The 18184-nt window shown below is 38.4% G+C and overlaps 1 protein-coding gene across 1 annotated transcript in view; it reads left to right on the top strand.

Moving 5' to 3' along the window:
• Positions 1–3818: 3818 nt before the first annotated feature.
• The window catches only part of MAP3K19 (mitogen-activated protein kinase kinase kinase 19), a gene marked incomplete at its 3' end in the record, with an annotated part of 37069 nt that continues 22703 nt past the window's right edge, over positions 3819–18184 (top strand). The window contains 4 exon segments of the mRNA XM_082630422.1: positions 3819–3855; positions 7058–7173; positions 13906–13935; positions 13941–14026. Coding sequence (XP_082486548.1) covers positions 3834–3855; positions 7058–7173; positions 13906–13935; positions 13941–14026 — 254 coding nt within the window. The 5' untranslated portion in view covers positions 3819–3833.

Here is an 18184-nt window from a genome sequence, read left to right as displayed (position 1 = left end):
TTTTCTCAGGGTATATGCCCAGTAGTGGGACAATGTCTGTTTTCATAACCACATTTTTCACTCCTCAAGATAAGTCCCTAAGTTTTAAAAAACTGGTACCTGTAACTGGATCCAGAGTTTAATCAACAGATCCTCAATTACTGTGCTATTGGAAAACTATTCTCAGCTCAAAACTTTCATGTTAGTTCTAACTAATAATAAACATTGATATAAGAAGTGGTTTCTTTTCAGAGACTAAAAAAATAATAACTGATTAATTCCCACAGCACCCCTCTGAGGTAATATCATTATCTCCAGTCTGTCCCTGGAGAAACTGGGGTAGAGACACCGACTGTATTGATGTGGCATAAAGTGAAATAGAGATGGAAATTCATGAGTTACTTTGGTCTAGAAAATAAACAATTTGGATAATTTGGCCTTCCAGTAGCTTCTCAGTTCTGAATTATCCAAATTAAATTTTACTTTCATTAAAAAAACATATAACATCTATATATTCACATCCATTTGACTATATAAATACTGTTAAATAATAAGCTACCTTGTCATTGTAAATCATTCATTCATTCCACAAATGTTTACTGTGCATGTATCAAACACTCTGCTCAGTGCTTTTCATATTCTATCTATCTCCAATCATCAAAACAACCCTGAAGGGTAAACACTGTTATTCCCACTTTGCAGCTGAAGCCCCTGAAGTTCAGTGTATAGGGTTGCCAGATTTTGCAAATAAAAATACAGGACACTCATTTAAATTTGAATTTCAGATAAATACCAAATAATTTTTTAGTATGATTATGTCCCAGATGAAAAGTATTCATTATTTAACTAGGGGTCCCTTATTTCATCAGGGTGATTTGATCAACTTTTAACAGACTGTCCTTGATATAACCCTGTCAGGGAGGTTAAATAACCAATTTAAAAAGTTCAAATTCAAACAGAGATCTGTCTGTCTCTCAGGCCTGTGTTCTTTCAGTTAATCAGCTCCCTCTCAAGATATTGAGGAAGAATGTCTTAAAGTTGAGAATTTGGCCAAACAATGAAAATGCAAAGATTAGTATTAATAGACATGCAGTAAAGACATAACAGAAATAAAGTTTCATGTTTTTAAAGGCATCTGAAGAGTTCCTAGATATAAATTTCCCAAACCAACATGGCTTCACCCCTCTGATGCTGGCTGTGAGAGATGTGGACCTGTTTGAGAGTCTTTATATGTTAACCCTCTGTAGACCTGCGGAGGTTCTGTCTGAGCTCCTCAGGCATCACGCGTGAGTATAAGTGGTCAGTCAGCACCCAAGGAAGGGTGTCTCTGCCATTGTTACTTACAAAGTCATTTGCAAACCTAGACGTATATATTGCTATATATATATATATATATATATATATATTTCTTTGTATATATAAATATATAGTGAATATATATTAAATGCTGTATATATATAAGATATATATATATATAATGTATATATATATGAAACACACATGCATGGTCACAAAAGGGACTTCGAAGTTGCAAAGTGATGTACAGATGTTAGAGGTTGCTATCTATTATTCTTATGATATTGGCCCTTTGTTTTACTTGTTTAAATACTTACTCTTTTGGTACTTCCTGGGAATGTCAAATAATTCTGGAGTATACAGCTCCCTACCCCCCAAATGTTACTAATTATTGCAGAAAGTACTGTCAATTATCAAAAACAATTTATAGTAATGATTTACAGTTATCTAAAGATTACACGTCAGCCTGCTCTTTTAGGATAGGAGACGTAAACAATTTCTTTTAAAAATTAGAGGGTTAATAAACAGTCTTTCATGTCAGAATTGCAGTTTCCTAATTCTGTTTGCTACCTATTTATCTTGTCATCAAATAAGAAAAGATGGACAAAGCTCTTTCTCAGTATTTCACAGGAATTTTGTTTTGGGAATAAAAAAGGAAGATGAAACTTCCAGAACAAAAGTATAGTCAAGAACATGATCTATTGTAAAAGGATCAATTAGTATAATAGGATGAAGATGGAAGTCTGAAGCTATGTCAAACTTTAGCGTTAAACAACAGCTGAAGAGGGCCTCCCTGGTGGCGCAGTGGTTGAGAGTCCGCCTGCCGATGCAGGGGATACGGGTTCGTGCCCCGGTCTGGGAGGATCCCATATGCCGCAGAGCGGCTGGGCCCGTGAGCCATGGCCGCTGGGCCTGCGCGTCCGGAGCCTGTGCTCTGCAACGGGAGAGGCCACAACAGTGAGAGGCCCGCATACCGCAAAAAAAAAAAAAAAAAAAAAAAAAAACAACAGCTGAAGAGATTGTTAAAAATGGAGATTACTGGACATCACCCCAGAGATGGTGTTTAGTAGGCCTGGAGTGGGGTCCAGAATACTGGAGATCAAAGGATACCACATGAAGAAACACTAATCAAGGCAGATGAGCAAAACAAGGTCCTAACAAGATAAGTGACTTGCTTAAGGCCACATATCAAGGTAGTGGCAGTCCATCGATTCTTGGTCCCATGCTAACTCTTTTGAATCATGACTTTTGATGGAGAAAAGGTCATAAGAATATTGTTGCAGATCATAAAACATTACCCTGTCCCATAGCAAAAAAGAGATTCAAATTCAAAGGTGTTAGGTTGGAAACCATGATCAATTCGCTCCTGGTCCCAGAATGTGACTAGTGAAGCAAGTTTAGTCATTGTTTCTCTTACCATAATCTGTTAATAAGAGTTCCATCATTTACCCTTTGGACCTCTCTGAGCTCATGTCTAATTCTAGGATCCAGTACAGCAGAGAGAGGAGATTGGTGCTGATTCAAGGAGCCCTAAGACCAGTCAGTTGGGCTTAACAGTCACAGGGCAAGGCAAAGAGGAATGAAAAAATCACGCAGAGATTTTATGATATGATCACTCCACTCAACCAAAAGCCTGTGAAATAAGCATATCAGTTTAATTTCAAAGTGAGATGCTAGGCCATTCTACTATTTTGAATGATAAAAGAGCTAGCTGTTAGCATTAGGAAAAAGAAATATCAAGACTAAGCAATTAACTAAACCATTGGAAAGAAAAAAAACAATCAAGTCAGCTATGTGGAGGAGATAAGACAACAGTTAATCAAGATGTTTTTTAGGGCTTCCCTGGTGGCGCTGGGGTTGAGAATCTGCCTGACCATGCAGGGGACACAGGTTCGAGCCCTGGTCCGGGAAGATCCCACATGCCGCGGAGCAACTCGGCCTGTGAGCCACAACTACTGAGCCTGCACGTCTGGAGCCTGTGCTCCGCGACAAGAGAGGCCGCGATAGTGAGAGGCCCACGCACCGCGTTGAGGAGTGGCCCCCACTCACTGCAACTAGAGAAAGCCCTCGCACAGAAATGAAAACCCAACACAGCCTAAAATAAATAAATAAATAAAAATTTAAAAAAAATTTTTATCTTTGCTTGATTTAGGCATTATTAAAGAATTATGAAACTTCTTGTCCAAAGTTGGAAATTTTCTGCCTTAGAAGGTTTTTAGAATGGGAGAGGCATAAGATATACAGCATATTCTTCTCACTTAAAAATCTTGAAAATTTGTCACTCTCTCTCATACATTTTGAAGTCATTATTGTTATCCCCAAACTATAAAATTACTTTTATAGTAATTAAAAGTAAAAGTACTTTTATAGTAAAATAAATAACTTTTATTTATTTGATGTCAGTGGTTTTCTTTTTCAATAGATTGAACTAACTAATCTTTGATGTTGATTCTATTCTTCCTAGAGACCCTAATCTCTGTGATTTTAGTGGAAAATCAGCAATACATTATGTGTCACAAATAGGAAGTTTCAGAAAACAGCAGTTATTGGACATTCTAATGAATTCTATGCCAAAACCAGGTAAATATTTCTTTTCCACTTTCAAAATTCTCTAACTACAAAAGCTGTATTAGAAATCTTTCTTTTTCTACATGGATTTGATGGATCCATTTAAAGAAATCAAACTAAATGTGTATATATGTATAAATGGATCACGTTGCTGTACAGTAGAAATTAACACAACATTGTAAATCAATGATACTTCAATAAATTTTTAAAAAAGAAATCAAGTGAACAACTATTTATTGATCAGGGACTTTGTACAAGACCCAAAACTAGATACTCTGAGGCAGGCAAAGAAGTCTAAGACATGGTCCAACCTTTTGAAAGTGTTCAGTACAGTCAGGGACACATCATGTAAGTCAGAAGAGAAAGAGCTTGTTGTAAACTTGAAAGGGGAAGAAGGACTTACAGTGGTTCTCAAATGCTGGGTAAGTTAGGAAGGAAGAGAAGAAGAGAGAAGGTGTGATATAGGCAGGGAGAAAGAGTCTGAGCAGGACAAAAAAGCCAGCCACAGAGAAAAGTGTAATAGAAAAAGTGCCACTGAGCCACATGTGACTGTGAAAGCTGCTTGACTTTATTGTTTGATTGGCTTTTTTTGGAAGCTTCTTGGCAGGGAACAAGGTTATCCCCAGGGAGGTTTCATGGAAGAGGTGAGACTCAATCTGGTCCTTAAAAAATGATGAGATTTGGGCTTACCTGGTGGCGCAGTGGTTGACAGTCCGCCTGCCGATGCAGGGGACACGGGTTCGTGCCCCAGTCCAGGAAGATCCCACATGCCGCGGAGCGGCTAGGCCAGTGAGCCATGGCCGCTGAGCCTGCGCGTCTGGAGCCTGTGCTCTGCAACGGGAGAGGCCACAACAGTGAGAGACCCGCGTACCACAAAAAAAAAAAAAAAAAAAAAGATGAGATTTAATTTTGTGGAGCAGAGGCATCATACTGTAAGTGAGCATGGCTTATCCCAGGAGCAAATGGGAGACTAGAACCAACAGTTCATGTCAGGGAAAAGGAATACAGAAGATTAGATACATAAAGAAACTGGGTCCAGGGACTTCCCCGGTGGCGCAGTGGTTAGAATCCACTTGCCAATGCAGGGGACATGGGTTCGAGCCCTGGTCCAGGAAGATCCCACATGTCGGGGAGCAACTAAGCCCGTGCGCCACAACTACTGAGCCTGTGCTCTATAGCCCACGAGCCACAACTACGGAAGTCTGCATGCCTAGAGCCTGTGCTCCGCAACAAGAGAGTCCAATGAGAAGTCCGCGGGCCACAATAAAGAGAAGAGTAGCCCCCGCTCACTGCAACTAGAGAAAGCCCGCACACAGCAATGAAGACCCAACACAGCCAAGAATAAATAAATAAAATAAATAAATTTATTTTAAAAAAAAAAGAAAGAAAGAAACTGGGTCCATTGAGGACTCATTAAATGTCAGCCCAATATTATTTCCCAATAAAATAGAGTCACTAAAGACTTTTAAGCCAGGTAATGATGAAAGCCATGTTTTAGGAAAATTAAGCTGTCATTGTGTTGGATGAATTTGAAGGAAGAGACTCATACCAGGGAAGCTCTCTTAAGAAACTACAGAAGTACCCATGTGCGGTTATAAGGACCAGGAAAAGAGTCTTTGGGCATGGTGTGTAGTGGGCCTGAGAAGTGCTGGGTATGGTGAGTCTAAGAGATTGTGAAAGAATTCACAGAATTTAGTGCTGTAACACTGATAGAGGAGACACAGAGACGAGGGTTGAGGGAGTTGAGTTAAACATGATTCCAATGTTTCAGCCCTAGGAAGTGGGGAGATAGAAATACAATCAACAAAATAGGAGAACACTTTGGTTTGGTGAGGATGTTGAAGGTAATGAGTTGTAAAACACTACATTTGATGGAAACTTAGGACGTTCAAAGTAGCAATTTTCTGTAGGACAGGGCTTGTGGGAATGGATGGGTTGATATGTTCTTTTGGGAGTTCTCTACAAGGAGATTGTGAGGACCTGAGAGTAGGTAAGATCACTAATGTACTGATGATGGTAAGAAAATTGCAGGGGCTGAACAGAGGAGGTGCGCCCACAGTTAGAGAGAGCTGTGCACATAGAGACTCAGGGGAATGAGAAAGGGAGGAGAATTGGGAGAGAGTTACAAGAAGGAAGGAGTGGGAAACAACGTCAAATTGGAAAAGAGGTTACAAAGCCGATGTGATAAGGAAGTGAGAGTTTCAATGGCAGGATAGAGGCAGAAGACAGGTTGCAAAGAGTAAAGAAAGAGGATATGGTGAAGAAATGGAGGATATGAGTATAGATCACTCATTCAAATTTGTTTCAGTTATTAAGATAAATGGAAGAACGATTGCAAGAGGAAGTTTTCATGGACGAGCCTGTGCTTATTTGAAGAAGTCAGGATAGCAGGAGAGGGATGAATATGAGAGCAATGTCCCCCAGGAACTAACTGGAAATTCACTGTTTGGTTTTTAGAACTCTATCAGTTTAATGTGGCTTCAAGCGCTGGACAGGAAGTGTGCCCGAAACTTTGGCCCCTTTTTAAAAATAAACAGACAAAACCCCATTCATTCTGTGGACTCTTTTTTTTTTTTTTTAAATTAAGGGCAATTTTTATTTCCTTCCTTTTTATTTTGTTATTACATTAAAATAAATTTTAAATGTTTAATAATTGTCATAATCTTAATAACATAAACATTTTCCATGTTTTCTTTTGATTTTTGTCCATTTACATGCATATTTTTCACATATTTATATCTTTAATCTATTTTCTGTTATCTTCTATATTTCCACTTAATATTAATGACAAACATTTTTGTATGTTTTTACCTTACCATCCATCACTTTCCTGTCTGTATGATAATAATTTCTCTTTCCTTATTTTTCATTTTATTTTATTTTATTTTATTTTTTTAACATCTTTATTGGAGTATAATTGCTTTACAATGGTGTGTTAGTTTCTGCTTTATAACAAAGTGAATCAGTTATACATATACATATGTTTCCATATCTCTTCTCTCTCGCGTCTCCCTCCCTCCCACCCTCCCTATCCCACCCCTCTAGGTGGACTCTTGTGAAAATTATGGCCCGAAGCTTCATCAGGATCCCAGTCCACCATTTCAAGAAAATCTTAGACAAAATGGAACTGATTTTAGAACCTAGAGCTAGATCTTGCTGTGAAACTGCTGGAGATGCATCTCATCAAAACACATTATTATGTTTCTTTTGGCAGAAAGACATGTTGAATCATCGCTTGACATTTGTCATGATACAAACTCTTCTCCAACTGATATGATGACAGTTACTAAAAACCAAAACATAATCTTGCAAAGCATTAGCAGCAGGAAGGTAAGAAACTCTCTTTAAAAAAACAAAGTAACAGAAAAATGGATAAGCTACTCCATGTACACTTACTGTATTTACATCTACTTCATTTGTGTTGCTTGAATATTTATAACAATCATATATTGCAATTTTAGATTTAAATGTGATTATAAAGAAACTTAAAGTACAATTAATGACAGTCTTTCATGAGTTTAATCTCAGGGCAGTAATGAGCTAGTCAACTCTGAGTCTCATGCACTGTGTGTGTGTGTGTGTGTGTGTGTGTGTGTGTGTGTGGAATACCACAGAATATTACTGCAGTTGAATCCATACTAAATAGTAAAATGTAGCTTGTCTTTATGTATGTTAATGTGGAAAAGGAGAAAATCATTATTCTGATCATGTCAAATCCATCAAAGGGTACGACAAAGGAGGTACCTCTTCTTGGCCCTGGTCATCACCCCCTGCCCATGATGAATGACTCCACAAAGTATAGTAGCAGTAGTGGTAACAAACATTGTGCCCATGGAAAATTATGGAATGATTCCCAAGATGTACAGTAAACTGGTAAAGTGGTTGCCTAAAGGAACAGAATTGGAGAAGAACTTTGCAAAGGTATACTCATGTGTACCTTTTGAATTTTTATAAAAATTAACATAGCCCAAATTGTTAAAAATATTACTACTCTATGGGAATTCCCTGGCCGTCCAGTGGTTAGGATTTGGTGCTTTCACTGTGGGGACCTGGATTCAATCCCCACCAAAAAAAGAGAAATTCCTACCTTATATTTTATTGGTAATAAAGAATATGACCACAGGGCTTCCCTGGTGGCGCAGTGGTTGAGGGTCCGCCTGCCAATGCAGGGGACACGGGTTCGTGCCCCAGTCTGGGAGGATCCCACATGCTGCGGAGCGGCTAGGCCCATGAGCCATGGCCACTGAGCCTGCGCATCCGGAGCCTGTGCTCGGCAACAGGAAAGGCCACAACAGTGAGAGGCCTGCATACCGCAAAAAAAAAAAAAAAGAATATGACCACAAAATTGTCTATTTCTAAAAGGTAATGAGGTATGGACTATAATATGTATAAACAATACAAAGAGTTTTGGAGATGGTGGAGTAAGATCTTTCAGTCCCTTTCTCCTTCCAAATATCATCCCAAAATAACAAGAAAACAAAAAACAAAAATTTGAGTAAAAAATTAGTTTGAAATAAGTATAGATTCACAAGAACTTGTAAAAATAGTACAGAGAGGTGCTGTATAACCTCCATGAGCTACCACCAATTGGAATTATCATCATAACTATAGCTGATTGTCAAAACTAGGAAACTGATATTGACACAATACAAGGAACTAGACTATAGACCTTAGTTGGATTTCACTAGTCTTTGAATGCATTCCTTTTTCTTCTTCTTTTTTTGTGTGCCTGTGTGTACAGTTCTATGACATTTTATCCCCTGTATTATCATGATCAAGATACAAACCTGGTCTGTCTCCACAAAGGAACGCCCTCTTACTCCTCTCTTTACTGCCACATCCCCCCTGCTAACTCCTGGCAACCACTGATCTATTCTCCAACTCTATAATTTTGTAATTTCACAAATGTCATATAAATGAAATTATCATACATGTGCACTTTTAAGATTGCTTTTTCAACTCAGCATAATGCTCTTGAGATAGATCCAAGCTATTGTGTGTACCAATAGTTTATTTCTATTGCTAAGTAGTATTCTATTACAATTATATTTTGTTTCACAGTTTATTTAGCCATTCACTTGTTGAAAGACATTTGAGTTGTTTCTAGTTTGGGGCTATTACAAATAAAGCTACTATGAACATTCATGTATAAATTTTTGTGTGACTTATGTTTTCATTTCTCTAGGGTACATGCCCAGGAGTCCAATTAGTGGGTCATTTGGTAAATGTGTTTTTTTTTTAAACTGCCAAACAATTTTCCAGAGTGGCTCTACCATTTTATATTCCCACCAGCAATAAACGAGACGTCCAGTTTCTCTACACCCTTGCCAGCATTTGGTACTATCAGTATTTTCTAGTTTAACCATTTTAAAAAATTTAAACCAAAATAAGTATATGGTGTTATCTCATTGTGGTTTTAATTTGCATTTCCCTAATGACCAATGTTGAACATTTTAAAAAAATTTATTTGCCATCAGCATAAATTGTTCAAATATTTTGTCCATTTTCTGATTGAATTGTTTGTTTTCTTATTGTTGGGTTTAGAGAATTCTTTATATATTCTGAATGATGTGTGACTCGCAGATATTTTCTGCTAGCCAAGAAGAAAAACTTGGGGTTTTTTTCACCTTTTTTTTTTTTTTCTGTACGCGGGCCTCTCACTGTTGTGGCCTCACCCGTTGCGGAGCACAGGCTCCGCACGCGCAGGCTCAGCGGCCATGGCTCACGGGCCTAGCCGCCCTGCGGCATGTGGGATCTTCCCGGACCGGGGCACGAACCCTCATCCCCTGCATCGGCAGGCGGAATCTCAACCACTGCGCCACCAGGGAAGCCCTTTTTCACCTTTTTGACAATTCTTTTATCAAACAAAAGTTTTTAATTTTGATGAAAACCAGTGTACCCACTTTTTCCTTTACTGGTCTTGATTTTTACGTCTAAGAAGTCTTTTACTTGATCCGGGTCCTGGTTACATGAGTGTGTTCAGTTTATAAACATTCACTAGTCTATACACTTATGATATGTGCACTTTTCTGAATGTATGCTATACTTAAAAGTAAATTAAAGGGAAGGGGTATGCCTTCAAATATCTGAGAAAAAAATATGGTTTTCAACCTAGGATTTTATATCCAGACAAACTATAAGTCAAGTATTAGAGTTGAATAAAGACATTTTTCAGACACACAAATGCTCAAACATTTTACATTTCATACACCTTTTAAGGAAGCTACTATGTGCTCTGTTAAATTAATGAAATAAGATAAAAATGGAGGGGAAAATTGGATCCATGATTCAGGGGATCTGGAACCTAACACAAGAGAGGAGGGTATCCTTGGTATAAAGCAGAAAGCAAGTCCCAGGGCTTCAGCCACGTATGAAGTCTAGAGAACAAAGAGCTTTGATCCTTGGGGGATGGAAGGAGTGAGGGAGAACAGGATAATGGAGATTTCCAGGAAGAAGATGGAACTGATATATTATCTGATATATTTAACCCGGTGAAAAGACCACAGGATGTTTGGAAGATTTAAGATTTAAAAAAATATAAGAAAAGGAATTAAATGTTAAATTAAATTGTGAATGAAATAAAAATAGGGGTTTGGGGTTTTGTGCAGGAAAAAAGTTATTCAGGAAAGTATAAACATACTACACTGCTATTGCACTACTACAGTGCGATACATACAGTAGAGCACAATACTCAGAGAATCATAATTGGAACTTTGCCTATTGATTTAACAAGAAAAAGAGGGTGAATTTACCGGGAAGTTAGAGGCAAAGTATAAGAATATTAAATTGTCAACTGCAGTAATAAGAAGCCAGTAGGCAATATATCACTTTAGTGACAGCAGGATAAGTACATTATCTAGAGATATGGAAGAAAATACCAAAAGAAACACTTCAAAGGCTGGAACTGGCTGCCTCTGGGGGAAAGAGTGGGGAAGGCAACTGATGACCTTTTTTGTTATAAGTTTTTGTTTTTAACCATTATTTGACTTTTAAAAAATGTATAAGTTAGATAAAAATGAAAACTAATTAAAAATTAAAATACAGAAATGGTTAAATCCCGACTCCTCTGGGGCATGGGATGGGATGAGGTAGAATGGAAACATTTATTTTTAACACTATTTGAATATTTTACTATTGTGCATTTGTAACTTTTCTAAAGAGGTTAGCCTCCTTCTCACCAAAGTTGCTTTAGTACAGTGGTTGTCAAAAGGGGGTGACTTTACCCCTCAGGAGGCAGTTAGCAAGGCTTAGAGACATTTTTGGTGTCACAACCGGGGCAGAAGTGCTGCTGGCATCCAGTGGGTAGAGGTCAGGGATGCTGCTAAACATCCTACAGTGCGCAGGGCAGGCTTTCCACAGCAAAGAATCACCCAGCCCCAAATGTCAATAGCAGCAAGGCTTAGAAACCTTGCTGTGTAGTAGGCTTTGTCACAACATTGAAGGTTGTATTGTTTTTGACTACTAATATTACATAGTAATTGGAATAAAATACCTAGAGACCAATCTTTAAAATGCGTGTCATGCATCAGAAATTGATAAACAAAAACTCATTTACTTTTCTTTTTTTTGTGGTATAGTTAGGAACTTTCTTTCTTAAAAAGACTAAAAATTCTTTCATATTAGTATATTTTTTCTTGCAAAACATTTTCTGAACTTTCACTCTATATTTTTCTTATTATGGTTGAAATAACTGAACTCATTTCTGAAGGAGAAATAGACTCTCACTATTGAATTTGCCTCTTCTTCTTAGTGCTTTCTCTAGTGCTTAAATTGCAAAACCCAAGGTCATTCTTCACTTCTTTTCTTTGAATGAAAGCTTGCTTTTCTTTTGGGTTGTCTGTAATAGGTTTTTATAGTTTACAAATATAAGCAGCTGCCTTGCTTGTAGGATTGCTCCTGAGAGGCTCTTCATACCCTCTCCCAATCCTTTTTCATCTAAGGAGAATCATCTTTCTAAATTTAATTACGTATGATTTCTATGCCTCTTTTCTGTGTGGTTGGCATTCTGTTGTTTACATATTAGAATGCTATGCCCTCTATCTAGTCTGTTCTCACCTCCTGCATCACTGTCAATGGTTTATGAACTCCATTTATGTTTGGGATGTGCTATTCTAACATTTTCTCTCCTTCACTCACAACTGAGTGTCATTATTTTAATTTTCCTCCTTGTAGCACCCAAGCACTCCTTAAAGTCATTCATATTTAGTATTCTAAAAGAAATTAGAAAATTCTGAGCTGTTTCTGCTTTTGTCTTCATTTCCATGATAACCTTCAAAGTAGACATTATTCCCTACATTCTTTTTGTTTGTGATACTTATGGTTTTTCAGTTTATTCTACGGAAGAAATTTTTGTCAGGAGATTGTAGGCATCACACATCTTTTATTTTATCTTTTCCTGTGCAAAACCTATAAATCAGGTTTGAGTATTCTTTCTCTTAATTTTGCTCACTGTTATTGATTCTTTTCTTTCTGGTTCTTGTTGAGACTCTGTTTCAGGTTTTTCACAGTAACAAGAAAGCAGAGTAGTTAAGACCTCTGTAACCAGACTTCAGGCTAGCTATGTGACCTTGGGTAAGTTACTTAACTTCTCTGGACCTCACATACAAAAGAGAACAATAGTTCCTACCTCTAGAGTTGTTGTGAGGATTAAATTAGTTAATATGTGAAAGGTGCAACAGTGTCTGGCACTTTATGTGTAAATGCTAGTAGTCATGATGGGTTTTGTAGGTAGGTGTGCCCACACTCTGTGTCTTCCAACTTTTCTTAAAGGACCAGCTAATGAATGAACTGAGCAGTTGAGAGGGGTGGGATAGGGTGGGTGGGAGGGAGGCTTAAGAGGGAGGGGATATGGGGATACATGTATACATATAACCTATTCACTTTGTTGCACAGCAGAAATTAACACATTATAAAGCAATTATACTCTAATAAAGATTTTAAAAATAGAAAAAAATTCAATAAAGACTTTAAAAATGGTCCACATCAAAAAAAAATCTTAAAAATGATGTACTACTAAGTTATTACAATTGAACACCTAAAATATTTTCATGGCAGTATAAATGCAGGGTTTTATTTTTATTTTTTTCTGTGATAATTAAAATGAACAAAGCAAAAAGAAAAGATTCCCAAGCTCTCTTGGGAATTAGTGAATGAAATATCAGATGATGTTTGGTGATAAAGGCTACCTGCTTGTCCAACAGGCATCTGCATTTAGGGCAAAGGCTTTTTATCCAACAGTCTCCTTAAATAGGCGGTTCAACCAGATCACAGAAGCCAGACAGCCAGTTGTAACATCCAGGTTGTGACGGGATATTTTAACTACTACTTGCATCTATCACTGTTCTAGACGTTAGAAAGGGCAAAATCACCAGCAACAACTTCTAATGAAGGAAACTGTCAACAACAATGAATTCTAATAGAAAACATTTCTCCTTTAGAGAGTTAGGAGTACTTTTTATAAATCAAGCTGTTTCTCAACCGTGTTTTTCAGCATAATGATTATTTTCTAGAGGGTAAAAGGAAAGCTTTAGAGGTTGCATACCACGATTAGATCAAAAAGCTGTTATAGTGAAAACTTTAATCAGCTTTGCTGCCTCCTTTCAGTCTAAGGTTATATCTGCAGCTTCCATATGGGGCAGGGATTTCTACCCTCATCATTTACAAATGATGCCCCAGGGAGGCATTATGGAAAAGATCATGTTCCTTTGGGGTTGTTCACGGACTGTGGCCAAAGGATTCTTTCCAGTTACCCACCCAGATGGAATTTGTGGCAGTTTAACAGCCTGGACACGGACATGATAAAGTATAAAATATTGAATTTCTATGTGTCTCAGTGATTTCAGCTTTGATCTTCATTTTTGATTATGCAGTTAATCACGTCCGTGTCTGTCTGAGCCTGGTGCTCTGGAGGCGAATACTTTCCCATTTTTTTAGTCCTAAATACTTTATCCGATTTAAAAGGAATCCACAGTGTGAAACTTTAGCCTAGAAAAAAAATCAACATTCACTCTGCCAACCAAGTACTACATTGAACAACTGAGTTTCTATTTTATGATATTTCAGGAGTTTGACCAAGATGATGTCTGCACTCATTCCAACTGATTAGTGAAAAAGGAGATCCAAGTGGTGATGGACAAGACTGGCAACCCAGGACAGAAGGTATCTGTCTTCTGTCCTTGATATGGTTACAAAGATAACATGGATTATTTGGATTTCCCCCCTAATTTTGGTAGTGCTCAGTGCAGGAACGTTGAAATCACAGACAAGCACAAAGGAAAAGAAAAATCACTCATAATCCTATCCTTTGGTCCATACCTGAATCAGTGAGTCTTGTCAATCTGCCCAGCCAAAATGGGCATCCCTCTTCTGTCTCTCCTCTTCGTTCTACCCCACTCCAGCTCAGCCTACTGTTCTCATCTCCTTTCTTTTCTGTCTAATAACATCTTATCCCTCATTTCTTTCCTCTCAGAATCTTCCATCAGCTCCAGGGATCTGTTCTCTTCCAGGGGCAAGCATTTCTCCACTATCTGTCATCCCAGAGCTCCTCCCTTGAGGGGGAGTTGGGGGCCTGAACAAAGAACTAAAGCCCCAGGTTGCACTCTTGTATTCTAGGAGGTCGTAAGTCTGGAATTTTCCAGAACCATGCCCATTCCAAATATGTCATCCTGTCCTACCCATAAGTGTCCTTGTATTGAACAGATCACAGAGTATTTGCAGATTCTCACTTCAAAAAATAGGCATCACAGAGATCACATTTGTCTGTCATCTATTCACCTACAAACTTTAAAAAAAAATAAATTTATTTGTTTATTTTTGGCTGCATTGAGTCTTCGTTGCTACGTGCAGGCTTTCTCTAGTTGCGGCGAGCGGGGACTACTCTTCTTTGCGGTGTGCGGGCTTCTCACTGCGGTGGCTTCTCTTGTTGTGGAGCACAGGCTCTAGGTTCACGGGTTTCAGTAGTTGTGGCACGTGGGCTCAGTAGTTGTGGCTTGCGGGCTCTAGAGCGCAGGCTCAGTAATTGTGGCACGGGCTTAGCTGCTCCGGGGCTCGAACCCGTGTTCCCTGCATTGGCAGGCAGATTCTTAACCACTGTGCCACCAGGGAAGTCCCCCTACTACAAACTTCTTAAATGAAATGTTTATTTGAACTGCTCCAATCTCTCTCTGGTAATTTTCCTATTTGCATTTCTAACACTCCAGGGAAGCTGCTCTCTGGACGTCTTTTTTCTCATCCCTGTCAACCACCCTGAATGCCACAGTGCTGTCCTAGCTGCTGTCTCCTTTGGCCCCTTATGTGATGCTGCCCTCTTCTGGGGAGCCTTCAGTCTTTCTCAAACTCACTCAGTATCTCCTCTCCCCTGGCGGAGGGCGGGGAATAATTTAATAACATTTGAAACGATGAACCCTGAAAGACCTAATTAAAATAAACAAGTTCTGATCCCCTTCCAAACAGTCTATGTGATCTGCCTTTGACTTTCAAAGGTTTCAAAGCTGAGTTCTCAGAAGCCTGACTGTGTTCCCCATCATCTTTCAAGAGGTTAAAATAATGTGTTTATTCTGCTCAATTTGGAGGTGACTTGCCATTTGAGGTGCTTATAATTCTTTTAAAATCGATTTGTAAGATTTTAGGTTTTCATATAGGAACCATAACACTTATGCAGCATCTCGACTAAGCCCTTGTAGTTTTAAGCTTTCATAACTTGGGTTACCATTTGAAAGAAGCAATTACATTTCTAAATTTTCCTCTCATAGTTGATAAGAGTCTTCACTAGAACTAGTTACTCTTTTAAGTCACAAAGCCTGAAATAAAACTGTTTGGGGTATTATTGTGCATTGTATACATCTTAAACAGCAATAAATCTCTTTAAATCCCATTTACATGTTTCTACCAATAACATATTCCAGGTTGTTAATGTTAAAGTGCTTGCACATGTTATGAAGACTTTATGCACATACCATGTGACTATTCTGTTGTAGATATGAACATTTAAAAAATTATTTATTTATTTATTTTTGGCTGTGTTAGGTCTTCATTGCTGCATGTGGGCTTTCCTTAGTTGCGGCGAACGGGGACTACTCTTCGTTGCACTGCGTGGGCTTCTCATTGCGGTAGCTTCTCTTGTTGTGGAGCACGGGCTCTAGGCACGTGGGCTTCAATAGTTGTGGCGCATGGGCTTAGTTGCTCCACGGCATGTAGGATCTTCCTGGACCAGGGCTCGAACCCATGTCTCCTGCATTGGCAGGCAAATTCTTAACCACTGTGCCACCAGGGAAGCTCTAGATATGCACATTTAATCATTTAGTTTATATCTGTTCATTGTATTATTCTTTTAAAAGGGAGCATCACTGACTAAAGTATGTATAAACTTTATATAATGTTTGGATTACTCCCCTGGTCTTTTAACAACTAAGTATTCCTGCAGCGTACATTTGCTTTATTATGGGCTTTTACAGATGGTAACTTGTAAAATAAAATCCCCCCGCAAAATCCCTCATCTTTTTCCGTAGTATAAAAACCTTCTTGTATTCCTCAATCAGCTATTTTCCCAGAACATATCAGATGCAAACCTCATAGGCTGGAAATTGAGCATGTAAAATTACCCTTTTCATGAGTGAATAAGAACCTATTTTCTGAAATTACTGGGCTTAATTTATTTTTAATAGTGTATCATCACAATTCTTAAGTGTAGATAACAGAATCTACTCTACTTGAGTGAAGAAGGAAGGAAGTTTTCAAAGATACTAGAAAGTTCACAGACCATTGAAAAACCAAGGGAGAAGAACAGACCCCAGGTTGGATTGTCAGAAAGAATTCTTGTAGCTACATCTCAAAACTGGCTACTGACCCCCAGATTATGCTGCTTCAGTCACAACCAGGAGCTGCTCCCACACTGACCTCAGAACCCCCCTCCTCTGTTGACACCCACATCAGCAAATGATGCCTGTGCCTTATCTTTTCTCATGTAACCCATGTGAATCCATGTCTCAAGTTAGCTTTCTGAACTCTAGTGGCAAAAAAGGCTGGAAAATGTAGTTTTAAAAAATTATGTTGAAAATCATGACTTAGGAAACTATCAAAACGTGGAGAGGTTATCAAAATGTTTTGAAATTCGATTCCCATCAATTTAAACAGAACAAGTGGAAAACACAGAAAAGTAAAACTTCTCTGGAGAAAATCATTTTTCTTGATTGAATGAATTAGGTTAGGCCAATTTTAAATTTTCATTTTAATGATTTAGCACTTACATTAACAAATTAATCATCATTTCCCGACTTTTATGAATGTCATTTGCACCTCTTCTGCAAGGAAATTATGTTTCTGGTTGTGTTTAAATGTTGCCTTTTAGTTTCTCTCCACTGTAACATTTTCTGGTGCGGTTAATTAATTATTAAGATTCTTTTGATATGGACCATTTTTTAAAAGTCTTTATTGAATATGGTACAATATTGCTTCTGTTTTATATTTTTTGGGTTTTTGGCCGCGAGGCACGTGGGATCTTACCTTCTCGACCAGGGATTGAACCTGCACCCTCTGCGCTGGAAGGTGAAGTCTTAACCACTGGACCACCAAGGAAGTCTCAGGGTTATTTTATTAATACATCTTCTTACTGGAAAGATTCAGTCAGATGGGAGCAAGTGTTTTATTTTTACATGTAACAGTGCATCCTCTTTGCTGGACCACTGGATATGTTTAGAGGCTCCCGTGACTACTCACAGTATTCAAAAGACAAAAAGAGAACACATGTGTTCCAAGATGATTTCAGAGCCAGAATGTTGTATAATCTTTCCCCCTCCCCTCCGCCATTTAGGACCAAAATTTTTTTTTTTTCCATTTAGGAGCCATTAACTTTTCACAATGTCTAAAAAGGCAGGTATTTCTCATACTTGCTTATTGTATCTTTGCTCCTTGTTTTAAAATAAAAGAAGAAATCAACCAATTAACAGATTTTGAACACATTAAATTTGCTTAAAAACATTCTGGGTAGGGCTTCCCTGGTGGCGCAGTGGTTGAGAGTCCCCCTGCTGATTCAGGGGACACGGGTTTGTGCCGCAGTCCGGGAAGATCCCACATGCCACGGAGCGGCTAGGCCCGTGAGCCATGGCCGCTGAGCCTGCACGTCCGGGGCCTGTGCTCCGCAACATTAGAGGCTACAGCAGTGAGAGGCCCGCGTACCACACACACACATACAAAACATTCTGGGTAAAAAAAAATAACCAGGGTTTATTAGTCCTCAATGATTGTAAAAGTACAGTCATTCTTAAGAACGTGTTCACATGTATACACTGCCCAGTTTTCTAATTTCCACAGCAAAATACTAACTGTACCTAGCCTTTACTAGAAC

This window comes from Mesoplodon mirus (genome assembly GCF_964341445.2).
Source record: "Mesoplodon mirus genome assembly, chromosome: 8".
NCBI lineage: Eukaryota > Metazoa > Chordata > Mammalia > Artiodactyla > Ziphiidae > Mesoplodon > Mesoplodon mirus.
Note: the sequence above shows the minus strand (reverse complement) of the source record. Positions and strands in the feature narration are given on the sequence as shown.